The sequence below is a fragment of the Aptenodytes forsteri genome, unplaced genomic scaffold (genome assembly GCF_000699145.1).
Source record: "Aptenodytes forsteri isolate BGI_AS27 unplaced genomic scaffold, ASM69914v1 Scaffold6, whole genome shotgun sequence".
In the NCBI taxonomy this organism is placed as follows: Eukaryota; Metazoa; Chordata; class Aves; order Sphenisciformes; family Spheniscidae; genus Aptenodytes; species Aptenodytes forsteri.
In genome coordinates, this window is record NW_008795709.1 from 264,604 (window position 1) to 291,964 (window position 27,361).

Consider the following 27,361-nt stretch of genomic DNA (forward strand, 5'->3'; position numbering starts at 1 on the left):
GGTTGTGGGTGCTGCGTTTGGGGGGCGCACCCGGCGAGGCTGTGCGGCTGTGGCCCCGGAGGTGGGGTCCTGGGGCAGTCGGCAGCGCGGCCATCCACTCCGCGCGTGGGTGGCCCGAGAGAAACGCGGTGTGAGCCACCTCGGGCTGAGCGAGCGGTGGGGCAGGCCCCATGCCTCTGCCGTGGGCCGGGCTGGCACGCAGCCCCCGGGGGGCAAGGTGCAAACCCAACGGCACAAGCCGCTCCAGATGGAAGTGGGGGGGAATCCCCCCTCTTTGTTTGAGTTTGTCCCCAGCCCCACGGTGCAGAGAAGGTATTTGTGCAGGACCAAATACCTGGTGTCACGCCGATGTGCCTTTGCAGTGGGCAGAACCCCCCAGGGTGCCTCTGTGTTCTTTTTGCGACTACAGCAGCAGTCGGGGCTTTCCCCCCGCCATGCTCTCAGGATCGGCATGTGTTAAATGAGATGCTGTGAACAGTTGGAGCTGCTGGTCCTGAGAATTGCTGTGAGATGATTTAGGGAAGGGGGGTGCTCGGCTGGGGTTCCTGGATGAGCTCTGTGGGGTTTTTTCTTTTTTGTTTACAGCCTGAGAGTTAATTTATTCCTTGGTTTACTTACAGCAGGGGTGAGGATGCGTATGCGGAGTAGCAAATCCATTAAGAGGCTTGATAGATGGAGGAGCTAGCTATTCTGTTGTACTAGATACAGTAAAAGCAGCAGGAGCTGTTCCAAGGATGTGATATGATGCGCTGCTGCGGCAGCGCCTGCACAGCAAGGGCTCACTCGGGAACATGCTTTCGGGTCCTTCGCCATGAGCTGTCATGGTGCTGGGAGCCACGCACGTGGCAGGAAACGCTGCTGCGCTTCAAGGGTGGCCTTTGTCAGCTGAGGGCTTCTGGTGCCCCTGTGGTTCTCATGGGAGGTTGTTTGGGGTTTCCAATCTCTTCTTTTTAAGGAACGGGCTCCTAGAGACTCAGTCTTAGCACTAGAGACCTCTTCCTCGCTTACCACAGAGCTACTAAAATCATTGAGCTCACTCTGATTTCACAAGAGCCGTGCTAACCCAGCACTGTGCCTGTCCAAATGCAAATTTGTTGGGTGCAGGTCACGATGAAGACCCGGATCTGTTTTGTGCAGATCAGACTGCTGCCAGGTTCGCCTGTGAAATGGCCCGGCTGGGTGTTGCTTGGTGATGGCCACCTGCACAGCGTGGTTCCTGTGCCGGGCAGGGCCTGCACGCGCAGCCAGGATCTGCACACCGCTGGATGGAGCTGCTGGATGTGGTGCTTGGTTGAACGGGCATTAGATCTGATATATTGAAGAGAAACATCTTTGACTGTTTGAAAGTGTCGCTTGGCTTTTCCAAGGAGGAAGCCCGTTTCTGTACATCACCCTGGGCAGCTTCTCCCTCTCAGGACGGCGTGATGGCCAGCAGAGTGGGACGTGGTAGATCCTGGGATTTTAGGATCAGACCTCCTGAAGATGTCTAACAGGGGCGCTTGATTTTGGGTGCTCCTCCAAATCAAACCAGTAGGACTGCAAAGGGATGTCAGCCTCTGCAAACTGTCCCGCTCACGTGGGAGGGACAATGCAAATTCAGTGATGCATATGCATATTTCTGCTTTAAGGTACTAGAGCCCTTCCCGTGTAGGGAGAGGAAGCCATAAAGGGCACTGGGATGCTGGCAATATTGGTCTCTAGCTGCCTAGGGATTCCTGGGCTGCTTTGCTGGGGACGCTTGCATCCAATGGTCTTTTGAACATCCAGCCTTGTTCAGGACAGTCTCAGAGCTAGGGCTGGATAAGGAATATGCGTCCTGCTGTGTGTGCTCTGGCAAGCCCAAATCTGCAGGCATGGGTCCTGCAGTTGGGGTGAGTCTTCGGGAGCTCTTCTGGGAGTCAGGGCTTGGTCTAGCTACATTCCTGTGGTGATAGCAAAATACCTGATTTCTCTCGGTTTTGAGACTCAAGGTCAGACTCTACAAGGATGTCAGGGTTGTTGATTTGGTTTGAACGAGAGAAGGAAATCTCACCAGAAGTGTTTATTTGCAGCCAACACTGCAGTGTCCCTGTCCTGGGAAGCTGATGGGGTTTGCTCTTGTTTTGCCTGCCGTTAGGAAGATCTGAAGTCACCTTTGCTTATTGTCCTGACAGCAGGTCAAAGGAGCAAGCCGCTCTTTCACAGGGCGCTCACCTCCATGTTCAGGTTGCACCCATGTCCTTGAGAGGCAGTGGACATCTCCCTCTGGAGAGCAGCTTTGCTGTGGGGTTAGCTTCACTGTACCTGGCCGGTGCCAGGGCTTCCCTGGCCTGTTGTTTTGGGAGCTCTGGGCTGGAGGGTCAGGCTGGGACAGTGGGAGACCTCCCTGTGCTTTGTGGCAGGATGATGCGCCTGGGAAAACTGGGAACTGTACAGTCTTTGGCCTGGGAGCAGCTTTTCCAATTAAAGTCAGAGGATGCTGGCAACAAATCCTCTCTCCATCGTCTTAGAGAGCAACCTTGGCCTCGGTCTGGGGTTTTGCGGGTAAAAAGCAAGCCGCTCTTTCACAGGGCGCTCACCTCCATGTTCAGGTTGCACCCATGTCCTTGAGAGGCAGTGGACATCTCCCTCTGGAGAGCAGCTTTGCTGTGGGGTTAGCTTCACTGTACCTGGCCGGTGCCAGGGCTTCCCTGGCCTGTTGTTTTGGGAGCTCTGGGCTGGAGGGTCAGGCTGGGACAGTGGGAGACCTCCCTGTGCTTTGTGGCAGGATGATGCGCCTGGGAAAACTGGGAACTGTACAGTCTTTGGCCTGGGAGCAGCTTTTCCAATTAAAGTCAGAGGATGCTGGCAACAAATCCTCTCTCCATCGTCTTAGAGAGCAACCTTGGCCTCGGTCTGGGGTTTTGGCTGATGCTGTGTAAGGGGCTAAACCCTGGACCAGAGACTCTGGTCAGCCAAGAGCATTACAGAGCTCTTGGAGCTCTTGCTCTAAGGGAGTGGTGGGGCCTCAAGGATTCTCCCCTTGCTGCCAGGAGCCTGGTTGCTCATCCTGGGGCAGGAGACTACTCTCCATCACTGTAGCATCATCTAGTGGCCAAGGGCACAGTGAGATGCGTCAGCTCTGGCTATGCTGTTCTGCAGTGCTGTGAATGCAGCCTGGGATAACGCTTTGTGCCTCTTTTCTTGCAGGGGGTTATGAGCGCTTCTCCTCAGAGTACCCTGAATTCTGTGCAAAAACCAAGTCCCTGAGCAACGTGTCACCCCCCACCAGCGCCGAGCCCCTGGATTTGGGCTGCAGTTCCTGTGGGACCCCCCTTCATGACCAGGTATGTCTAGAAGCCCAGCGTTCAGCTATTTTGACCGCTCCTTCCAGCATTGCAACCTGGTCCTGCTGGAGTCTCTCTGCTCTCCCTCAGCTGAGGCCTGCAGAGCCAGAGCCGTGCTCCCTTTCCTTTCATGGGAGAGCATGGTGGTCCTCCTGATCCCAGGGTGTTTGTGCTCCCTGGGGAGTGGACAAGCCCAAATCCCATAAACCACACCTGCCCGTTCCTGAACAGGATGAGGCGGGGGGGAGCACTGAAATGGGTTCAACAGCTCAGAAAGGCAGCCCCTGCTCCCTCTTTTGAGGGCCCTGGATCAGATGCCAGGTTCCTGAACTGCTCAGGGCCTCCAAGCCACCTGGATGCATGTCCTGCCGCCCACTGCTGTCCCCTGGTCACCCCCATATCTGTTGTTTTTCTCTGTAACAGGGTGGCCCTGTGGAAATCCTTCCTTTCCTCTACCTTGGCAGCGCCTACCACGCCGCCCGGCGGGACATGCTTGATGCACTGGGCATCACAGCCCTCCTGAATGTCTCCTCGGACTGCCCCAACCACTTCGAGGGGCACTACCAGTACAAGTGTATCCCCGTGGAGGATAACCACAAAGCTGACATCAGCTCCTGGTTTATGGAGGCAATTGAGTACATCGGTGAGTGCCTGAACAGAGGAGCTGTGTCCGTGTGTGTTTTACCGGGGGAGAGGTTCCTGCCTCGAGGACCTGGAGCCTTTGGCTCAGAGGGTCCAGCAGAGTCCAGGCCATTTGTTGCACTGGTGGGAGGGAGGTCAGCCACCACCTGCAGGTTTGGTGTGGGGTTGGGCTTTGTTGGAAGGGCGTTGGTCTCATGTCTCATCCCCTGTTGCTCTCCAGACTCGGTGAAGGAGTGTTGCGGCCGGGTCCTAGTCCACTGCCAGGCTGGTATCTCCCGCTCCGCCACCATCTGCTTGGCTTACCTGATGATGAAGAAGCGTGTCAAGCTGGAGGAGGCCTTTGAGTTCGTCAAGCAGCGCCGGAGCATCATCTCTCCTAACTTCAGCTTCATGGGGCAGCTGCTGCAGTTTGAGTCGCAGGTGTTGGCCACCTCATGTGCAGTGGAAGCTGTCAGCCCCTCGGGGACACTGCGGGAGCGGGGCAAGGCCACCTCCACCCCCACCTCCCAGTTTGTCTTCAGCTTCCCAGTCTCTGTCGGTGTCCATGCCACCCCCAGCAGCCTCCCATACCTTCACAGCCCCATCACCACGTCGCCCAGCTGTTAGCTCAGGGGCTGAGACCAGCCAGGCAGATAGTGCCAGGCGTGGAGGGGGCAGGTGGGCACGGAGCCCTGTGATGTTAAGCAATAGTGCCGGACACTGCCGTTCACCCTGGACTCAACGTCTTTTTCGTAGAGAAATTTCTTACCTCATCTTGGTTTTTTTGCTTTTTAATTTTATGTTTTGAAAGCACGAAAGTTGTACACAAACCCTGACATTGTCCAGGCTCTTTGGGGGAGGAAAAAAATAGCATACTGGGTTTCCTCAAGTGCCTGGTCTTCATCTCCTTCCATCCCTATTTTACTGTCTTGTTTTTTTAAAAAAGATACACCTCCCCTTCTCCCCGTATTTCTGCCCCTAGCTCATCTGGGTTGAAAAGGGAGCATACCCTCTTTTTATCATGCAGCAGTCTTCCCCCTTGCACAAAGAGACATGGGGGTGTGTGGTGGGTGCTGCTTACCTGAGCCAGTTACACTGGGTGACAAGCAGAGCTGCAGGCAGGGCCTTGGGGCAAGCAGGGGTGGTGGCACAGGGCTGCCTGCAGTCAACCTCACCCCTGCCAGTGCCTGGGGAGGCGATGCAGGAGCTGGCAGGCACGTGCCGAGTCACCAGCTGAGCCCATTCCTGTGGGAGAGAACAATCTCTGTGGCTGGGAGGTGGTTTGGAGGGGGAGATGCAGTCCTAAATGCCTCTCTTCTTGCCTCTGGGGGTCTCTGGTTCCTGCAAAACTTAGGTCCAATCTCCTGTGGCTTAAAGAGGAGAAAGAAGGGGTGGGGGCAGCAGCCTGGGCTGCTTTTGATTACTCTGTTCGGATTCCTCTCTACTCATCCCACTGCTGCTCTTCCTCCAGAAGGAGCAGGATGGGATGTGGTTGGGGCTGCAATGGAAGAGAGAAGCAGCTGGGTGAAGGAGAGGCTGGCCCAGAGATGTCCTCCATCCAGCATTTTCAAACTTCCTCCACCTCATGACCAGCCCTTCTCCACCTGAGCTGGGTCTCGCCTACCTGTGCAACACTGCTGCAGCTTTTGGTCCAAGCTTAGAAAATGCCTCATCTTCAACCCACCTGGAGCATTATTTCCCTCCCTACCTCTCTCCTTCCCCCCAGTCCGATCCACACAGAAGATGCCTGTGTGGCTGGTGTACATATGTATGGTTTTTGGTGGGGTTTTTTTGTGGTTTGTTTTTTTTTTTTTTTTTTTTTTTTTTTTAGAAATTAACTTTTTATTTATTGCCTGAGGGAGGAGGGAGGAAAAGTGTACATATGTATGGTTTTTGGTGGGTTTTTTTTGTGGTTTGTTTTTTTTTTTTTTTTTTTAGAAATTAACTTTTTATTTATTGCCTGAGGGAGGAAGAAAATGAGTTGTTTGGAGAAAATTAAAATAAAACTGTTTTCAACAGTTGTGGCTGGAGCAGGTTTGTCCTAAGACCAAGACAGAATAGCAGGTTGTGCAAACACTCCCCTTTCACAGAGCAACTGTTAAAAATGTATTTATTGAATGTTAAACTATTACAAGTATTGCAGATCAGACATTTAGCCAAGCACATTTATAGATCAAACTCGGTTGTTACAGAGATGTTACCTAAAGTCCACCATGTAGGTAGGCTGAGAACCTGCCCATCGTCGTCTTTGAGAGAGAGGGGAAAGGAGGAAATAAATAAATGATATCCCAGCTCCAGGTAATGGGCAACCAAGAGAGAAAACATACAGAGCTAGTTATGAAAACAAGTTATACAAAAAAGGGTCTAAAAACTCAACCCCCAGGTACATTGCCATCTGGGCTGGCAGAGAAAGCAATTGGGAATGAAGATGCACAAGCTCACGGGACTGCGGCACAGAAAAATCCCCACTTCAATTTCCAAAGCTGAAGCAAGTTCTGCAGATGTTAAAAAGAGAGTGTCAAAATTACCTTGTAATACAGAGACTCTAACCATCTACATTAGTAATTAATGGAACCAACACTAAAACTTGCCACCAACAGGTTCAGTAAGACAGAAATAGATATATCAAAACCAGTCAGATAATACGACCTGACAGGCATATGTGTTAGTGTAATGGGAAATGCATCCGTTTCTCACGTTCCCTACTGATTCGTGGGCTCATTCACCTTGCTTCCGAAGTTTTAACACGCATATGCTGTCCCCTGATCCTCTAGGTTTCACATTTACTATGTGTTCACATAGGTGGCAACACTGCCACTCCATCTCTGCACATGTGTCCTGCCGCTCTCTGAAAGATCAGGAGACTGTGCTCTGGACTGTCCCAAAGCCACCACCTCTGATCATCGATGGATTCAAGGCTATGGAGGTTCACAAGCCACTCACTACCTGAGGCTAAAAATTGAATCTACTTACCCATGTCTTCTCCAGCAGGGCTGCAGCATAGCTTAAAATGACTGAAGCGTGCATTAGATGCATCTCCTTTTAGATTTCTGAGCTAGATTTTCTGTGGCAAAGCAGCATGGAAAGGGAGAAATCCCACTAAAAATAAATTCACACATTTCCTGACCTTCAGCTTCTGAGAATGATTAGCAATGTTCAAACTAATCTGTTTTGTGGTTGGACCCTTCCTTTTACCCATCTTTTGAAAAAAATCTGTTCTGGGTAATTTCTGTGAACAGTCCCATAAGGAAATTCTAGGCAGTGCCTGTACTGTGCAGGAGCTCTGACTTTACTGCAGGGATGCAGGAGTCTTTTTTTTGAGAAGATTTGCCACTGTCTTAAGTAGTTCCCGCAGGCCACGCAGTAGCACAACATGTTAGCATCCCATAGCACTTCACGCATTCACGGGGAGCAGACATCTCCTCTAACCTACAACAAACAGTAGGATCAGCTGGTTTCCAGAGCCAAGGAAGCACCCTTCTCCAGAAGCTACTCCGTCCCATATACCACATGCCTTTCCTGTGTCTGCTGCCCACCAAAGCCAGCGGTGCAGAACATTTTGCAGGGCTTTCTTTTTGCTTCAGTGTAGAATTTTCTTTTGGGGTACTCCCGTTATCAACAAGCAAAGTATAAAAGTTTGCAGGCAAAATAAATTCCTGCTGCATAAGGCAGTGGGATTCAATCGTATCACATGCAAACATTCAAAACAGGTTAGAAAAACACATTGCTCGTTCCTTGGACTACAGACCAATAGTGACTGCAAAATGGTGGAACTAGTACAAGAGGTTTGTAACAGTCTCCGCGGAGCTGGGATCAAAACAGATTGGCAGATAAAAATAAGGATGAGAAAATAAGATACACCTTATTAAGGTACTGTACTCTCTGCTTTTAATGCTACCAGAATTTTTGTTGACAGCATTCAGGCTGCAATGTCACTCTGCACCAGGTACCTAATTCATCTGTCTCATGGAAACAATTTCAGCAATGGAGAGCAGAACCCTCTCTTCTTTGCTATGTGGTGAAGTTTCTTTCTGTTTTGCCTATTAAGGTCCTGTCGCAAACCGCACAGACGTTTCAAAACGCTTCCTCAAAGGGACACGGACAAAAATCAACAGGCCTGAAAGACAACTGTCCCTTTCCCCAGCAGACGCCATGTTCTGTCCCAGTGGGAATAGCTCTTTCTGGAGCCAGTGAGGGTGCCCAGGCTCCCAAGCCTATGAGATGGCTTAGCCCAGCGTGTTCCTGCATCCTCGGTTCCTACCGTGCCTCCATTGCTGACCCAATGCTGCAAATGAGCATCCCATTATCAGGGGACTGCCCTTCTCAGGAAGTTGAAAAACTTCATTTCTCAGGAGGCAGCAGCTACCTGGTCATGGGGGCGTGCTATTTTTAAGGTCCCATTCTCTAAAATTAGGAAGCATCAAGTTAACTCCCTCAGCTAAAGCATCTGTACCGTAACAACCTGCCAACTGCAGCTCTACCACCAAACCCACGACCAGCTTTTTCATGGGTAACTTCAAAATTGATGGGCAGATCCTCACTTTGTTTTAAACTGCAAGAGGAGCTACAACAACATACGCCAGGAGAGGAGGATGCTACTCCTGCACGGGTTTCTACGACGCACAGACGCATCATCAGGCCTGGGTATTCCTCTGTGTCTGGCCACAAACGGATATGAGATCATGTCATTACAAGACAAAAACCACTGCAAAATGATTTCCTCACACAGCACCTTTACTCTGCACAGAACATCAGATACGTTAACACTGGCAGTTCAGAGATACTGGACAGTATTTTTATCCTCTAGAAGTTCAAGGCTGCAGAAGAAATCCAGACTAGCCGTTAGTTCAATCAGCACACAGGAAACAACAAGCAAGAACAGAATCTGGTGTGGGCTTGGTGGGGTTTTTGTTTCTAGGTTTGTCCTTGTTTTTGAAAGGTGTAAAGCTTTTAACTTCCACACCCACATTAACCATTTTGCTCACCTAAGCAGCACAACTGTTTTACCATTTAAAACTATGTCTAATTGGGGATGGTGAGCAACACTCACTCTCACCGCTATCTGAAACCCTAGTGTAGATAGGCACATCCCCCCACTCCATTATTAACTAATTTAAAAACAAACCCCAAACTTAAATGACAAATACAAAGCTTCAAAGCCTAGTGGTGATCTTTGCAATCCTAACACTATTAAACAAGTAGCCAAAATACAAGCACCCAATTTATCAATGAAATTTGATTAAAAGGACAACTAGGCTAGAGCCTGGCTTGGACTTCGAAGCTACATATTTTATCAGGTCACAAGATGAAGCGAGAACCATATATCCACTGCCAGCCTAAGAAAAATAAAACCCAAAGTTCAAGATCTGTTGGAGTATTGCTATTTCTAAGGTTTTCTTTAGAGATATTACAAACAGATGATGTGCAGGTAGCCAGATTGCATCAAATGACTGATTTTACAGTGGGTGAAGTTCCTCTGCGAGGATAACTTGCTTCATCATTAATGTCTTAATGTTAAAAATGAAAATTTTGTGTCTTAACGCTGAAAGTGAAAAGCTCTTCAGGTTTAAGTTTGTTTTATCCAAACATGTCAGCAAAATCCCACTTGCGGGAACACATATTTTTGTAAACTAAAAGCACACTATTCTGTTGTTTCCTTGCTTTAATGGGGATAAAACCTGAATGCATGAACTGGATCATCAGATACTAAGTAGTGCTGGTTGATAGGGAAATGTACAATGTGTTGTGTTCAAAGGAACATCTTTTTCTCCAGTCGTTAACATGCTCAACACTGAAGCACATCTCCTGGTATTGGTTGTTAAGAAAAAAAATTAACACGGCTCAATTTTCAACGTTCTCTGAAGTTGTAAAAACAACACAAAAAAGAAATCGGTTTCTACTTTTGTTAAATGCATATCCTGCATGAGGGAGACTTTTGAAATTTTTTGATGCTGTGCTATGCAATGCTTAAAAATAACTTTCTCCTACCCAGTGAAATAAACCTGGGAACTTGCGGGGAAGGGGATTAGAGTGAATAAATCCTAGCTTTGTTCTCTGGTATACCTGCAAACAAATCCACTTGCCAACTGATGTTTTAAAAGTTCGTTCTCATAAAAATGTAAAAATCAATATTTAAAAAAAATATTATTTTTGTAAATCCCTTAAGCTCTTCAACTGTGATGTCACACACAAAGATGTGACATGAAACTGCTATAATACTCTCCCTTACCGGTTTGAAAGCCATTTACTGGGTCTCATTACAGAGGGACGTGAACCAGATATGCCCTCATGCACGCAATCTTCTGACTTGTCACCTCCTATCTCCCAGCAAAACCATACACCACTGTAACTGGAGAACATTTCACAAACTGCATGTACTTAATAGGAGCCTTATAAAACATCCTTTTAGAGATGCCAGCAGAGGGCATTGACCTGCTTTATGAAGTTCTTCCAAGCACAAGAGCTGGTTTTATCCTTGTGAACACTTCCTAGGGCTTCCCCCAGAAAACTCAGACACAGCAGCAAACTGATACAATTTGTTTCCACTCTAAAGTTACACTCACTCATATTATCATTTGCTCAGAGGTGTGCAAAAAAACCCTATATTGAAGAACTGGACCTAGCCCCTTCTCAGATGAAGTTCATATTGCATTGCTAATGATTTTAGTCAAATCGACTTTGTGCAAAATATCTTTAAGAAGGTTCCGGCTCAACTTCAGAATACAAAAGGAAAATAAATAGTTGACTAGGATCTCTTGAAAACATAAAATGAATGGTGTATGCTGAAAAGAAAATTATGGGCTTAATGCAATTTCTCTGCAAATAAAATAACTAGAATAGTAGTGTCTGAAATTTTAACATGTGAGATGGCTTTGATAAAGATTTCCGTTTGCACAATAATGTTCCCAAAGTCTAGATCAAAACAACATTATTTTACACATGGTAACTGCAGAGACTAGGAGCCTGAGATATGTTATTAAAAGGCAGTCCCTTGTAAACTTTCCTCAAAAGGAACAGTAGCAGTTGAGTATGCAAGAGTTACTCATACCGTATTCATCAATACACCAATGCTTTATAAAAGACATACAGCTTATTTCCAGGTTGTTAAGGATTTTATATGATACTGATTTTCTGAAACACGTATCCATCCAGTCCAAGATTGAAGTCACATCCTTCTTCACTGCTCTGTAGCTACTAGGTCTTTTGCTCTGCTGCTGTTGCTGTCTGTGAGGGAGCTTCTGGCTTCACAATCTGGTATGTAATGAGATATTCTGGGTATGCCTGAAAGTTAAGTCAAGAAAAAAAAACACATTGCTTTATGCAAGGGTATGCTCAGCAAGTTCACATTTTGGATTTCACTAAACAGTGAGCAGGAAGGACAGTGCAAGAATCAGCTCTTTGCAGATTTCAAACCTAGCCAGCACTAAGTGGGAACTGCTCGATGTAGTCAATACCTTCATTAATACACTAGTAGAAAGAAAGATGTTTCTTCCATTCAGACACTGTCAGAAAACATGCGTGCAACAGGAATTCACAATCAGAGTTACTCTCCCTGTTAGCTAATCCTACAGATCAGTCAGTGCCTGTAAGTTATTCCAAAATCTCAGATGACCAGTGTAGTCTGACCCTAAAATGCTCACTGACTTGCCACGTGACCTGCAAATGCCTTTACTGGCAGTAAAATACTTGGCACACCCAAAGCACGTAACCCAGTCATATGTCCAGTGTTTTCTCAAGACAGCTGGTGGGAGGTTCAGTCCCAGAACAAAGCTAAAGTTGTTGGAGGGCAGGGCCCCATTCAGAGGAACCTAGACAGATGAGAGGAGACAGGGCCACCAGAAGCCTCATGCAATCCAGCAAGGCCAAATGCACCTGGGATGAACTAATTCCTTATAACATTGCGGGATGGGAAGCAGCTCTGCTGAAAGGTGCTGGGGGCCCTTGGGTGACAGCAAGCTAAAGCAGAATCAACAGTGTGTCCTGGGAGCAATAAAGGCTATCAGCATCCTGTGGTACATCAACAGCAGCGTAGCAATGATTGCCCTTTATTCAGTACTCACTAGACCACATCTAGACAACTGCATAGAACTTTTGGGCCTTCCAATACAAGAAAGATGGCAACGAGCTGGAGCTAAGTTCAGTGAAGGACCAATAAGATAGTCAGGGGGAGAGAGCACAGGATAAACAAGACGATGCTGAGGAAGATGGGCTTGTTCAGTTCAGAAAAGGGAAGACTTTGTGGGACCTCATAGCAATCTTCCATCACGTATGGAAGGCTACTGAGAAAACAGAGCCAGATTCTTTCCCGAGGTGCGCAGCAGGAGAATGAGATTAATAAAACAGAGGAGGTTCCCACTGGATACAAAGAACATATTTTTTGCTCTGAGGATAATTAAACAAAGGAACAAGCTGCTGAGAGAGGCTGTGAAACACCATTCTCTGAGGCCTTCAAGACCTGCCTGGTCAAAGAAAGCCCTCAGCAATCTGGTCTGAATTCAGCATGAACAAGAAGCTGGCCTAGGTGACCTCCCCAAGGTTCCTTCCAACCTGAATTTATTGTATAATCTTGGAGCCATCCAGAGTAGTAAGCAAACCACTTTTCTAGAGTAAGGGTCTAGCTGAGTTATTCAAATTAAAATCACCTTCTGAAGATTGTTGTGCTACTTCAGCTGCCATTTAAGGGTAGTCTCTGGCAGACAGGGACACTGTCACTGCTGGGAATCTACAGGTAAAAAGCCCAGAATTCTCATTATCTACAAGGGCCCCAGAAATGTACGTGTTCTTGTTACTGCAGTAATGCCAGTAAAATGCAATGGGGGAACCAGTGCCTCCTGAGAGAAACTACAACCCTTACCAGGCTCTAAGCAGTGCTGCACAGGGGGAATTACGCAATTCTGCATGGTGTAAATCAGTGCAGCTCAGTGGAAAGGAATAGCATTTGCTGGCTTGATACAGTTCACCGTTTATTTCCACAGTAAATGAAAAAAAAAAAATCTCATCAACCAGGTTATCGCAGTACACCTGGTATGAAAACCAGTCACATCCCCTCTCCAGCTCCAAGCTCTACCCTTCCATAAACCCAGTCCTTGCTAATCCACATACCTGTTCTCCTCTATAGATAACATATTCAGCATATGCAAGTCCATTGACGCTTGGCCGGCCAATAACAGAATGGTGCCCTGGAGGGGCATGAGCCATTTTCATTGTGCTGAACTGAAGAAAGGATTTTCCAAGGGTCACTCTACAAAATAGCATTTGTCTAAAAGGAAAAAAGAAAACATAATTTTAAAATATCTTACTAGGAGTTGTATTCTTCCAGGATGATTTGAGACTTTTGAGTTTATTTTTTTGCTAGTAATTTCTCAAGGCTTTTTGGAGAAACACTTTTAGAAACCCGTTCTAAGGCTGTATAAGACCTGTCACAAAAAAAAAAAATCTTTCTTGACATGCAGAAGGGAAAACACACACTTTGTTTAGCCCTCACATGGAGGCCTGTTCTAGTTCGTTTTATATAAAGCTGTTGAATGACATGCAGAGGGAAAACACACACTTTGTTTAGCCCTCACATGGAGGCCTGTTCTAGTTCGTTTTATATAAAGCCGTTGAAATAAGCTGAAACTCTGTGTTCCTACAAGCAGGGTATGGACAGGTGTCAAAGTGCAAAAAGCACATTGATCTACTCCAGTACAAAACAAAGCTGTGATTAAGTCCTGTTCACTACCTCCAAAATTATCGAATCCATAGTACAACACTGTACTGCTGACCACTGCTTTGCACTGCAGTTTTGTTCTGAGAGTGCCTGGAGTTTAATTGCTATTTTCCTCTGACTCTTCGTTTTCAAACTTGCTGTTTCAAGCCTCTTTCCTGAGCCACAATTCACTTTGATTTATACTCACTGTACGCTTAGATGTAATTTTTGACCTTTCTGTGGGACTCGCTGCATTTATATCCTTTTTTGTTCAGCCTTGACAAATGAAAAACTGCATTTTTCCTGCCATGACCAAGCTCAAGTGGTTATTCTTTCCCTGCAATTCATCCTGTGCCAGGATAGTAAAAACCAGGACAGCCAGAATTATGTATAGGGAACTCTGCTGGACTCATACCTGTGGCAGATATAACAGGACCTGTCTTTGTGTGTGGGACAGCCTGTTCCTCCCCCTATCCCATACACATATTGGTTGCTTTTTGAGGAGTTCTCGGCAAAGTAAATTCCAGCTCCAAACATTCCTCCAATGTATGCATGCCTTTCATCAAATCCTTTGTGAATGATAGCATTAATAAAAGGAGACCCTAGAACAGAATGACATGAAACGATGTGTTATCATACATACTTATTAAGCTCTATAGTAACAGAGGACTCTGTCAAGAGGAGCTTGTTTGCCTCAAATAGACCATTAAATACCAGAAAGTGTGCTCAGTCAGCTGGAAGGGGGCGATACCCAGCAGGATACAGTGATGTGTGGGATTTATCGTTATATACCAAGATCCCACGTGTGACTCATATTTCTTACTCATTTCACAGACCTCATTAAATGGCTTTCCCCCCACTCACATTTCAGCACAATTTATCTTGTCAATGCACACCTTCTCCAGCAGTCAGTACTGGTTAAGATGGGGCAAGATGTTAGGACGATCATACCCAAAACAAATTTCCTACACGGAATCATAGAAGGATCTAGGGCAGGAGAACCCTCAGGCAACTGTCATTTGTAGGCACTTCTGGATGCTTCTAGAGAACATCTTGCTGAAACTCACGGTTGGTTTTGATTCCTTTCCCTGATCGTTGCCTGAAGTGCCAGGGTAAAACGCTTTTAGTGTGTGCTGCTCCCCTCTTTTAGAAGACACCCTGTCTTTCTCACAGCAATGTAACATCTTCCCAGCAGCTTTACTGGAAATGACTAAGATACGGCTTAGCAAAAAACTTTTTTCTTTTTTTTTTTTTAATGTATTTTTTATCTAGTAGCTTAGCAAAAAACTTTTTTTCTTTTTTTTTTTAATGTATTTTTTATCTAGTGTAGCTTTTCAGATTGCAGTAACCACGCAGACTAACTCCACCACCCGCACACCCCTGCATTTCTAGTGTAGAAATACAATTACTGTACAGGGTGGTGACACAGCAACATTAACATTGCCTGTGGGTCCTTGTAAACTTTTTTTTTTTAAATACCAGTACATATAAATAGAGATCACTTCCTTACCATGAAACAACATGCGTTCATTGTGATGATTATGATTCTCCTCTGAGACCTCCTTCTGCCTGTGACAGAATCTCTCCCGCAACTTCTTGTTCACGACCTTTTGAATCTGCAGTGGTACAACAGGTCCAATCATACTTGAATTGGAATTGAAATGGAATATAGTTTCACAGAGTTTGCATAAATTCGACAGGGAAACAAAGAGTAAGACACATGAATGGTATAAAGAAACCCCATGGCTGTTCTGCACGCAAGGCCGAAGTCTTTCAAACAAGTCAGTAGCACACACTTACAGATGGTTAAAACTACTGTGAAATTGCAGCCTAAGTTCTCAGGTTTAAGGAAGACTTTCAGGTGTCTTCCCTCAGAGCTTGAAATGCCACCAAGAACTACAAACTGTCTGAAACTCCCTCCCTTTCTGCTTTGACCTCTGTTGAACAATCTGGGCTAGCTTTTTGAAGCTTGCTGTCTGGTTTAGGTGGTGTTTTTATGAAAAGAAAAGCTTCTGAGGAAAGAAATTAGGAGACATGCTGTTTAATCTATCTTGAGATATTGTTCCAGCAACATGCTCTAATACCACTGTGGTTTCTGTAAAGGACTTCACCTTTGGTTGGGAGTAGGATGGAAGCAGAGTTTACTTCAGGACGTATGATCTACTGGGCCAAGTTGCAAAGTCTCTGCACTGGCTCACTTTTCAAACAGCAGGGGTTTGCTGGAGCTCAGAAACTGAGTTCTGTCTGTTCTGATTTACTTTATTTCCTCCTCCCCCAAAAAAGGAACCAGAAAGTTCCTTTCCCTCAGAAAGACAACACTCCATTTTCTGACATGCCAGGGCTTGTAAAAAGTATTTTTCTAGTTGGCAGGGGCAAGAAGGTGTCAAGATCCAAAGCAGCATAGGGAGATAGAAACTTTTAATAAAAAGCCATGCTCATCCTTTCCCCCTCCCCAAAAATCTCCTTTAAAAAGACAAGAAAAGACTACACTGAGAAAAAAAAAAATCTGTGCTGCAAAGTCAAATACAGAAGTTATAGATCTCTGAAATTAAATCAGACTGTGAAACACAAGTCAGGCTCTTCACCACTTCTGTCTTCAATATCAGTTCTTCAGACTCCTTTAAGAGCACAAGTGGATACTTCTCCCTCATTCCATGTGCAGAGCACACCGTCAGTCTAATTTTAGCATTTAGCACTTGCTTTAACTCTGCTCCTGAATATTATTTCAAAGAACTTTAAATATAAAAGGGTGATCCATTAAACCAATTCTGCCTGCTTGCATAAGTACCAGCTTATTTTACCACATAGAATTAAGAGGTTTTGAAACTTACCCTGATGACATTGTACCTGTTGAAGATTCCACCAGCATTTCCACCATCCCGATGCTCCCGGATTGTACTTTGCATCTACATAAATGAACACAACTGAACGTTCAGCACACATAGCTTTCTAGCAAGGCAAAGTATTCATGCAATATCTCAGTATATCACTGGCAACAACAGACAATCTTGATTGAAAATCAATTAAAAGGTGTAAAAAAAAAATCCAAAACCACAACTCAATTTTAAACTGAGGTACACCCTTATTTCTCAGGCACCCAACACACTGTGCTGTTCCACAATACAGAAGTTGGATAATGCAATTATCCAATCTTGTAATAAAAATCTACATAGGAAAAAGGAGAATAGTGGCACTTACTATCAAAGTTATACACAACTAGAAAACCTACTTTAGATTAGAAAAAAAACAATCTTTGAAAATGAATATACAAAAAGATCACTTTTCAAGTAACAACAAATGTGTTTCTAATGAGTCCAGTTTGTGTTTCTTAGTGATAGGAAAATGCTTGCACTGTAAATTTTCCTATGTCATTAGCAGCCCCTGAGAATTTCAACAGTTTCTTTGTGTCTTTTCCAAAGGTATTTATAGCGACAGCAACAACATTTAATAACAACTCAAATAGATATCCCAATTTACTATAGCAGACAAGCGACCCTTTCTGTCAGAAAAGTTTATACAAAAGATCTGTAAACTGGAATTTGTGCAGAGTTACTAATTAAAAATATTCCAGACTAAGCTGGCAGCAATCCTGAATATCTAGACTTTTTAAAAGGCTCCAAACACTTTTGCGCTACAGTGTAGGAACACTACACAAATAGCAAATGCACAGTAAAACGGAGTTTCTTCCAAACACAGCTCTTCAGAAAGTCTCTTTTCTATTACCATTTTTCATTCAAAATGGTATCTGCTTGTAGTTTACTGAAATAAAAGAGCATGTGTGTGTGGGAGGCAAAATTACAGTCAACTCTCAATTATCCAAGAGCTGTTTATCTGGGTTACAGATTAACTAAGCCATTGAGACAAGAGAAAACAAGCTGGTTCACATGCAGAAACAGCCTGAGCACAGAGAATGCCTACAGGCTTGCAAGGCCTTGATCCCTTGGTCTTCACTCATGGCCTTTGATTTTCACAGGTCCACCTATCTCCGGAAAGCTGTGGAAACCCTTGCTATGAGATGACATCCAAAACACAACAAAAAGGCAAAACTGGGATAACGCTAAGTGAGCAAACAGACCACTTATTAAAAAAAATTGGCAGGCCACAGCAAAATAATTTCCATCATTACTCTATATAAAAAGACAAATGAAGAGCCCTAAACTTCATGTCAGATCTATACAATTCATACACCAAAGCACATTTTATCACTTTCAACATGTGTTGGTTGCATGCTTTGGCTCTGAGGGGTTATAAGTGAAAAGAGAAATACGCTGCCACTGGAGCATTAAGAAAGGTACTTGCAATACCTCCTCTTCCACGGACTGATACTCCTTATCGTCAGGAGCAAGGTCAAGGAGAATGGTCCCCTGACTCACGCAGTGGAAAGTCAAATAAGGATTGGTGCCTGCAAAGAGAAGGAATAAAAAATCAACAGGAGAAAACAATACCAGCTCTATTTGTATCCAGCATCACCATTATTCTTCTTAAATAATCCCAGTACAGCAGGAAATGCAAAATAAACACAAGGCAGAAGCACAACCTTGAAAAGATAAAGTGCTTTCGTTAGCAGCAGAGGCTTTAAAAAGAGAAGGAAAATGCATGTGGGACATAATTGCGTTTTATTGTTTCCGCTTTCAAGAGAAGCATCTGAGAAGTGTGGGGCAGCAAAAAAACTCCATCAGGTCCACACTTCAGGACACAACCGGCCTGTGGATAAGTACATAGGGAAAAATCAATCCAAAAGCTCCTACCTGGGTAAAAGAGAGTCCCTAGAAATGGGCACAGCCTCCACAGCTGCCTCAGGGGTGTCCATTCTCTGGAAAGGCAAGTGATCACTCGGTCCTGTATCTCCTCAGTATGTTCTTTACCTGTCACAACCCACCCAGCCACCAGGTCTGCCAGCAAGTACATTCTCCTGACATCTGGATTCTTTCAAGTCCTGGTGACAATGCCTACATTTACAGAAGGTGACTTCTGGGAGCCTGTTGTATGCTACACTTAGACTTACCAGTAAAAGTGTCATATTTACCTTGCTGCCCTCCTAGAAGTCTCTCCACACCTTTTATTAATTTGTGGCGGTGTCCATACGCGTTGATCCCAATTTCTTTAAGCTCCTCATGCCCCATGTCTGCCAATACATCCAGGGTTATCTGGAAAGGTGAAAGACCACAAAAATCACTTGCCAAACCTGGCCCGATTCCCAAGGCTGAAGACCCATCAGTTCAGAAAATAGAACGTATTCATGCTGCAACCAAGAGAGTATATATATACACATATATATTTTATGTTTTGCTGCACTTCTAATTGCTGCCACCTTCTGGCAAGCCTCTCCCTATCACAGGACCATAGCCAGCTGCTACAGCCTGAAGCTGTGCAAAACTTACTTCTCTTACAGCAATTAACAAGAGCTGGTTCTCACAGGAGGTTCTCAAAAACATTTTTACTTATGTAGAAGGAGGATGCATGGAAATGCTGGGACAAATCTGGGAATATTTTTGAAGCATTCAAGGTTTCACATTCGTGTGCAATTTATTATTTTCACTACATGAACAGAAATGAATATTCTATAAGCTTACTAATAAATGTTAAGCGTGTTTCACATCAACATTACTATGGTGTGTGCTATTACTGTGTGTATATATCCAGGTGTGCACTTGCATGTGTAGCATAGCTGACCCACTGGTTTGATAAGTCATGCTCAACTATTCCACTATTTTTGGAAATAACTAACATTGTGAGCACACATACAACTATTCATTTGGTTGCAATATACAAATACATCTACAATCGCCTGACAAGGTTTTAAATTTCAAGGTCACGGAGATTGTTGGTGGAACCAGAAACGTAATAAAACATTATGTCAAATAACTTTTCTTTTTTTAAAGAGCAGGAGATAAAGGCTAAATAAAGTACACATTTTTATTACTATAAAGCAATTGTGCACTGAGGTGATTCTGTGAAAAACAAAAGATTTCACCTGGAAGAGATAATTATACAAAATCTAATTCCCAATTTACACATCAAACTAGAATGGGAAGCTCAGCAAATAATGGGAAACCATACAACTTGATTCAAAAGAAGCTGGATTGTTAGCACAACTGGACTTGCAGGTGTGGAACTCTGTCCACTAGAAATTGAGTATCATTAATCCAAAAGAAAGCAACTCAAGCAAGGAATTAATAGCTACACTGAACATCTGTCCAATTGAGCAGAAAACAACCCTACTGAGATTGCTATGGAAAAGCCACTGAAGACATTAATCATGTGCAGGGAATATTAAAAAAATACAGAAGAAACCCAGATATTAGAAAGCATCAGCATAGATCCAGTATGAATAGGAGGCTAGAGCCAAGGCAAAAAAGTGCACATGAAGGTACCACAGTGCTTGGAAAAAGCCGCCTAAAACAATAAGCTTAAGGAAGATGAACTTGTTTTCACTAGAAAGAAACTTACAAGAGGAGCTAAACAGTTTCAAAACAATGAATGAATATACTGAATCTGATTTGCATTATTAAATCTTATTAGCAGGGGCAGATCTTAAAAACAGGTTAGGAGTTAAGGAAGCTAAAGTAGAACAAAACCAGGACGGCAACAGGAAGGTGTGAAAAATAAGAAAAAAAGAAACATGAGTAGAATATAGGTTTGTTTGGCGTTGGTTTGCTTCTTAATAGAAGCAGTTCCAAATTAAAGAAAAGAGCTTATGCTTTATATATAAGAAGGGAAAAAAGATTATACGGCATTTTAACTTTGGGGAGATACCTCCTTAACATTTCATGGAAACGGTTGTAATGTGTTGCTTACAGAAGAAATTCCATTTCAAACATTTGTTTCCTGACTCCTCATAAAACATTAGCAGCAGAGGCCTGGGAAAAAAATAACCACCAAATCCAGTCTTTTGCACTTGTACCTTTCACTTCCACCACTGTGTCCATCTTGCTCATGCAAACAAATAATCTATTTAACTGTAACATGTTAAATTTAAGAAATGGTACATAAAAATAGCCTACAAATACAAGAGGTACTTTTGCTCTAAAAAGTGAGGTAAGCTTGAGAAACTGTCACGTTAGTTGTATTCTTTTCATATATTGTGAATTATTGATAAATCTGCAGGTTTTTTTCCCCCATCTCTCAATTCCATTTAAAACTTTTTAGCCTTGTAAAACCCAGTTAATGCTATAGTCCTAACCTATTAGAAAACGATGTTTCTGCATTCTCTAGTGTGACTACGCCCTGGTAAACTAGATTTTTATTGCAGCTTATGGTCAGACTGGAGGGTTTCCTAGATCTAACCAAAGTGTCACATGCAGCACTACAGGTGGTGAAAGGCTCGTTTGGATATCAAGACTGCTGAAGGACAACTGCAGGTGACATTCCAACCTAACTTTGTTGTAGCCATCATGTTCCAAGTTCACAAGGTCCAATGTAACTATCAGAATACAAGCCAAACTGACAGTCATCATGTACGTACAAGAAAGTGAGAGACGCTGGATATCTGAATCAAACAACAAAAGATTTTCACAGGTTTCCCAACTTCACCATATAGTATTTGGTGACTCATTTGCAGTTTTCTTGGACATACTTGTTTTTCTGTAGATGTGAAGCTGGGGTTTTTTGTTTCCCTTTTTCAATTAGGGAATGAAAACGTCACCCAAATTTATTAGTCTATCTTTTAAACATACGAACAGAGACATGAGGCTTGCCACTTACCTGTTCTGTCTCAAAGATGTCCCGAAGGTGTTCAAGACCCAGGCTTTTTAGGAACTGGGTAATGTTCATGTCAAGACCAGAAACTGTAAGAGAAGAAACAAGTCATTATATCCTATGCACCTAAATTTAAAATAATAATAACCATCATCATCAATACCACTGATTCTCTCAAAATTCCAAACTCTGATTCTTTTTACAATCAATTTGTCTATGCCTATAATAAACAATCCACTTCCAGTGTGTAAGCTCAGTGCGAAGCTCATCACTGTTCCCTCCTCAGAATCAACTATTAAAAAGCACAAGTGATCTGTGGCAAATACAGGCTCATATTGCAGAGAAGGAAAGGAAGGGGGGGGTGTAGTTTTGCTATGTAATCACCTAGATGCTGACATAAAGCATGCATTCCAGATACTAATCAAAGGGTTTAAAAAGCCTTAGCAAAATCCCCCAGACTTCACAATCATAATTCCTTCATCAAAATAATTCTCATTGGATTTTCTGTATAAAATCAACAACGAACATCTGGGCACCTAATCAGATCTGCCTTTGTAGTCAGACCTAATCACCAATGGCAAACATAGATGAACAGCCAACAGTGCTCCTGGCAGAGCACATGAAAACAGGGCAAGCATCAGACACTTTACAATGCAGATAATAGTTCAAGCTGTACAGTATTTTCTGGCTAGTCAGAAATGCTTTTCAGATAAAGCTAGGCCTATTGTGATACTAAGCTACTGTACTTCTGGCAACGTAAACTTGTCCAGCCGCAAATGCACCTTCTCCTTCCTTCCTTTCAGTTCCTGCTGCTCCATCACCAGCATTCGATGCCCCTCCTACGGCTAGTTCTGCCAGTGGCCCAGTGAGGTTATCTATACTGCTGGCAGCGGAGAGGCAGGACGGCGTAGATGCTGGTGAGATCAGGGAGGCACTAACAACAGTAGCTTGAGGCTTAAAGCATGTAGGCAAAGCTTCTGGAGGCATCGCATCTATCAGCAAAGCTCGGATATCATCAGCCTGAAAAACAGAAAGAACATTCGACATGAGGTTCTATTATCACAAGTCACTGATCTCTGGAAAGAATTTTTCTTTGAAATTGTTTTAATTGATTGCTCCATTCCCCCATTAAAAAGAAAACTGCCAACTTTTGTAACATGGGAATTCATGGTTGCAAGAACATTCTGATTCACTGCTCAGACATAGGTGAATTGGGTTCTCCCCATTTCTAAAGGTATGTAAGAAGGTACATCTAATTTCCTTTCTGGCAGAATGACTTTATAGGTGTTAAAAGCCAGGAGGAGCAGTGCAGCAACTTTATCTGAAATCCTTCACAACCTAGGCCAGCCAACGCCATCTCAATTTCTCTGTCAGGCTCAACTTCTGGTCAAGCATTTTGAACTGGATCAAGGTTCCAACGGAAAGACTCTACCACTGCCTTTGCTATAATCACATCTTATAGTGTTAAAATAGAAGAAAAGACAGGAGCTGCAGGAGAAATATGAATTTAGCTAACAATTGGATTTAGCCTTTGCTGACTAAATAAAGCAGGACCCGCATCTTCAAGAATTTCCTCCTTGCATGTTCTCATAGAACATGATTAAGACATCCTTATTTTCCCCCCAGAGAAATAAAATAGTTTTCATATCTCTTATCACAAAGCAAGTTTTCTAGAGCTCAGATTATTCTAGAGGATATTTCTTGAACTCTCCACAAATCAATCAGTGGTCTTAGATACTCACACCATAACCAGACACAGCATCCTATTTGGTTGCATTATCTATTCCATCAAGACTGGTTAACCTGGGACATACATGGTCATGTAATCTTACTAGGCTTTTTAACCAGCCGCCACTGCCACCACAAACAAGAAAGTTTCAGGTGCTAGTTTTAGAAAAAGTTTGATAGCCACCTGCAAATCTTAGAATGTTGTTTTGGAGTTAGTCAAAAAAGAACTGAGGTAATATGCAGGCACTGAGCATAATCATTCTCTAAATGATCCCATTCCTCTAAAGGCCCAACTGATTTTCCTCCTAGGTTCAAAGAAATAACCACCAACAGTACACAGATTGACCATCATCGGGGACAATTCAGATAGGTTTATTTCTGGCAATGAGAAGATTGATCCCAGAAGTGAATCCTTAAGCAGAAGCAAACCCTAAATCACAAGCCACATTAAGATCTCAGCCAAAGGAAAAAGCCTGGACCTGTGGGTAAAAAGTCACGAACAGGCACCCTGGAGATGCTCATCTCCCTCTACCTCAGCACAGCAAAAGCCAAGGACCACTGATGCCACGGAGCCATAGAAAGCCATTTAATATGCAGAGCAAATCCTCCAGAGCAGTCTGTAGCTGGCACGCCGATATGAACTTACTGTTGCCAGGTCTAGTGGCGTCTGACCCTCTTGATTCTTCATGGTTGGATCTGCTCCATGAGCTAACAGCAGAGCACAGAGCTGTGTCCTTCCTTTTTGTGCAGCTTCATGCAAAGGTGTGAATGCCCATTTATCTGTTGCATTTACGCATGTATTGTATTTGATCAACAGTGCTGCTATATCTACATGCTGGAAGAGACAAGAACATCTTAATCAACCTGACACTGGTAAAACACGTATTTCCTTTTTTGTGCTGGAGGTAATGGTGCTTAGAGACCCCTGTAATTTCTCTTTCCTTTCTTTAACTCACTTCTCTGCCTCCTGTGTCTATGTAGCAGCGCACCTCTTCAGGTACCACTCTATACTGCAGCTCCACAGTCATTAAATCTGTATCTGTGCACTACCAGATCATCCACCAGCACATGTATAATTGGGATCAGGCACAGAATTATATTTCTGCCAAATCACCCGAAGTACACAGCATGAGGTTTGTGCCAGCTGCAGGAGCAGACAAGATACTTGATCCAGCATAAAACTGGTAAGAGTTAACTGTCAAAGTATTTGTAGACAAATTCCAACTGGCAACACAAATTTACAGGGCTGCAACTTTTGTGAAACAATACTAGAAGCTCTAAAGATCAATGTGTTGTACTGCTGAGCCACTACTTAAATGTCTGTACACAGAAGTCTTAGTTGTACTTTATTTCTTTCTTGTGGTTTCTTGCAATACTTTGAACCCATCCACGGCAGCACAAATTTGTTCCTTCTCCAATCATATTTTATGAGAGAATTGTAACTGATAAAACACATTATGAGTGTCATAAGGGACAACTGCTTTACATGGGCTATAAAAGTAATGATCTTACAACTCCATGCTTCCATCAATATCCCATCCTTGAAGTCTCCCAAGTTAAAGTAAGAATAGAAAACTGGCAAATAAAATTTTTGGCTGGCTCTGATCAGTAAAGTTACTTGTGTGATAGAGCTAAGAAATAAAGCAGGTAGCCAAAATGAGTAGGTAGGAGCGTGAAACACTGAAATTGTAAGCAGAACTGCAAAGACTTGCCAATGTATTTCATTTTTCCTCTTAATGGCAATTAAGTGACTCTCCGCAGCTCTCGTAAAAGGGCTTGCTCTCTGAATAAGCGTGGTTTGAAAAGACTGCTGACCTTATTTTTCCGCTCTTCCAAACTTTTAAAGCAGTTGCTGTTCCTGTGACTTCTGCCACATGAAACCCTACTGAGGGACACGCAGCATGAAGTTCTGGGTGGGAGAACTAAAGATAAATACTCTGTGAAGAAAGGGTTGAGTCTGTGAAACCTGCCAGCTATGAACTTGTGAAACCAGTACTTATCTCCTCCCTACCTCCCATCACAGAGACCTGAATGGGCTGATGACAGCTCAGAGAGAAGTGTGGGACACCACAGGAAAGGTATACAGCAACCCTTAACTAAATAAGCTGATGGAAAAGCACCAAACACTGCCTCATTAACTTTTCCTAGAGAAAGTAAGGCGACCAGGTTAGGTTGGCATTATGATTTTGATAAGTGATAATCAGTTTGAACTAATCTCTAACATTTCCCAGTGCCAGTAAGGAATGTTTTGCCTTCGTGCAAAATGTGTGTTTTGGTTTCCCATGCTTGAAAAGACATAAACACAATCTTTGCAACGGAATATATCTCTAGATCTAAGCAACGTCCTGGGAATTTAATGCTTATGGCAGATGCTGATGAACAGTATTGCTTGGTATTAGGACCCAGTATCATAAGAGAATTCTGTGTTGCATTTCTAAACCTTCAGCAGGATTTGGAGCTTTTTGCTCTTTAGGACACTGGGATCCCAGACTGATGTAAAGAACCAGTGCAAATGATGCAGGCTGAGTTTCATTGATACACACACCTTAAAAACAAGGTGAACACTGTACTTTCTATTTCATTTGGCTCTCGAATGAAAGCAATCATGGTTCTATTATGATCATCTCTCCCAGATTTTGCTCTTCTTGTGCCAGGGCCAGGTAGTAACGGACAAAGCACATGATGAGACCATCAAAACCACTACTTCTTGAGCTTCATGTGCTCTGTCTGACCATAAGCACACTGCTGGGAGCTTCTCAAGCACTGTCTCTGTACAATTATTTGCAAGACATTTCTTTCTCACCTCATCCACAATTAACAGCTGCTTATAAGCAATCTATCAGGCATCTGTGCAACTGGTATGCACACAGATGCTTCCTCCTCTATGGAGGAAGGAGGGTCTGCCTCATCAAAAACAGTTTGAATCAGCCACTGCAGTAGACAGCTTGCCCAGGAGGACACCCATACTACAAACTCAGCAGCCCTTCAACACTTTAGCTTTAGCAATAGCTCCCCACCAGAGACCAGCTGTAACAGACCTCCACTTCCCTGTCATCACCTAGACATGATCCCCTGGTATTGTTCCCTTCCTTCCATCCAAGTCTTTCAGCAACAATTTGAGGTCTTTTCTGTTTCAACAGTCACCCCAAATTTAACACTGCTCAATGCTGTGCATCTGCTTGCTTGCATAAAAGCTGTATTCTAGTGATCTTTCCAAACTGCAGCCTTTAACTGCTACAGCACACCTGAATCTGTGTCTTATTTAGATCTGTAGGACTGCAAACAGGACTCACAACAGCAACTTAGCCCAACAAGTATTTCATGCCATCAAAACCTGAACTTTGTTCACAGCAAGACAGCTGCAAAATAACTGGGTTTGGATATGACTAAGGAGTTCCTTGTTGGTCTACTCATGGCAAGACTGCCTGCACCTACCCCATAGGACGCTGCATTGTGTAGGGGGATTAATCCTCCTTTGTCCTGGGCATTAACATCAGCACCATGCTCAAGAAGGTATTCAGCTACTTCCAAATTGTTGTAACCAGCTGTAGAAAAGGCACAGGAAAAGAAATCAGGTATTAGGAGAGCTAAATTAAAGAAAAATTATTAGACAGAAAAGCTAAAGCAATTTTTTGACTGCAAAAGCTCCTCTTTTCTTAGTAACTGTGTTACCTCCTGAAATACAGCTGCCATAGTTAACAACTCTCTGTACAGGACAATCCTCTGTGAAACTCCTATTATACCAGTCCTGGTTTTGGTGATTAACTTCTGTAGCCCTATCATAAATATACAAGCCTTCAAAACCTGGTGAGTCACCCACCTGCAAGATGTAGTGGTGTTGAATTTCTTCCCTGGGTGTCTCTGCAATTGATGTTTTCTTGAGTACATAGCTTCTGCACTCGTGCCAGGCACCCCTTCTTGGCAGCATCTAGCAAGGCAGCATCTCCTCGCAGTAAGTCCTGGATATCTGTGTCTCCTTCTTTCACCAAATCTAGAGGAGTGTTCCCATCTCGATTCTTTTTTGTTGGATCAGCTCCATGCTGCAAAGAGCAAAGTAGAATGCTACTGTTGCAACCATGAGCAGAGCAGCGCACATAAGTGTATCACTATTTCGTGGCACAAGATAGGAGGCGGGGGATTTTGCCAACCGGCCATCATGAAGTAACAACTGTATAGATTAATAGGCACATGAGAATAAATCCATGAGGCTGAGGCCTAAAGCACTAGTCTGCAACACGGCTGTGTGAATCTCAACTTCACAGCTAAGAATGGCAGCCCTCTGCGAGGGCTGCCACTTCCCCAATTTCAAACGAAGGAAGTT

At 43.9% G+C, this 27,361-nt stretch overlaps 2 protein-coding genes across 2 annotated transcripts in view; one reads left to right on the top strand and one right to left on the bottom strand.

The window, feature by feature from the left end:
- The window catches only part of DUSP4 (dual specificity phosphatase 4), a 121,186-nt gene extending 116,320 nt beyond the window's left edge, over positions 1 to 4,866 (top strand). Inside the window, exons 2-4 of the mRNA XM_019473139.1 lie at positions 3,135 to 3,305; positions 3,729 to 3,948; positions 4,168 to 4,866. Coding sequence (XP_019328684.1) covers positions 3,135 to 3,305; positions 3,729 to 3,948; positions 4,168 to 4,553 — 777 coding nt within the window. The 3' untranslated portion in view covers positions 4,554 to 4,866. The remainder of the gene's footprint in view (positions 1 to 3,134; positions 3,306 to 3,728; positions 3,949 to 4,167) is intronic.
- A 1,153-nt stretch (positions 4,867 to 6,019) lies between these two features.
- TNKS (tankyrase) overlaps positions 6,020 to 27,361 on the bottom strand; it is a 111,941-nt gene continuing 90,599 nt past the window's right edge. The window contains exons 14-25 of the mRNA XM_019473154.1: positions 26,861 to 27,080; positions 26,476 to 26,585; positions 23,687 to 23,875; positions 22,095 to 22,332; positions 21,319 to 21,401; positions 18,641 to 18,761; positions 17,919 to 18,016; positions 16,446 to 16,520; positions 15,125 to 15,230; positions 14,030 to 14,216; positions 13,029 to 13,185; positions 6,020 to 11,207 (exon numbers count right to left, since the gene is read on the bottom strand). Of these exons, the coding sequence (XP_019328699.1) occupies positions 11,121 to 11,207; positions 13,029 to 13,185; positions 14,030 to 14,216; positions 15,125 to 15,230; positions 16,446 to 16,520; positions 17,919 to 18,016; positions 18,641 to 18,761; positions 21,319 to 21,401; positions 22,095 to 22,332; positions 23,687 to 23,875; positions 26,476 to 26,585; positions 26,861 to 27,080 (1,671 nt within the window). The 3' untranslated portion in view covers positions 6,020 to 11,120. The remainder of the gene's footprint in view (positions 11,208 to 13,028; positions 13,186 to 14,029; positions 14,217 to 15,124; positions 15,231 to 16,445; positions 16,521 to 17,918; positions 18,017 to 18,640; positions 18,762 to 21,318; positions 21,402 to 22,094; positions 22,333 to 23,686; positions 23,876 to 26,475; positions 26,586 to 26,860; positions 27,081 to 27,361) is intronic.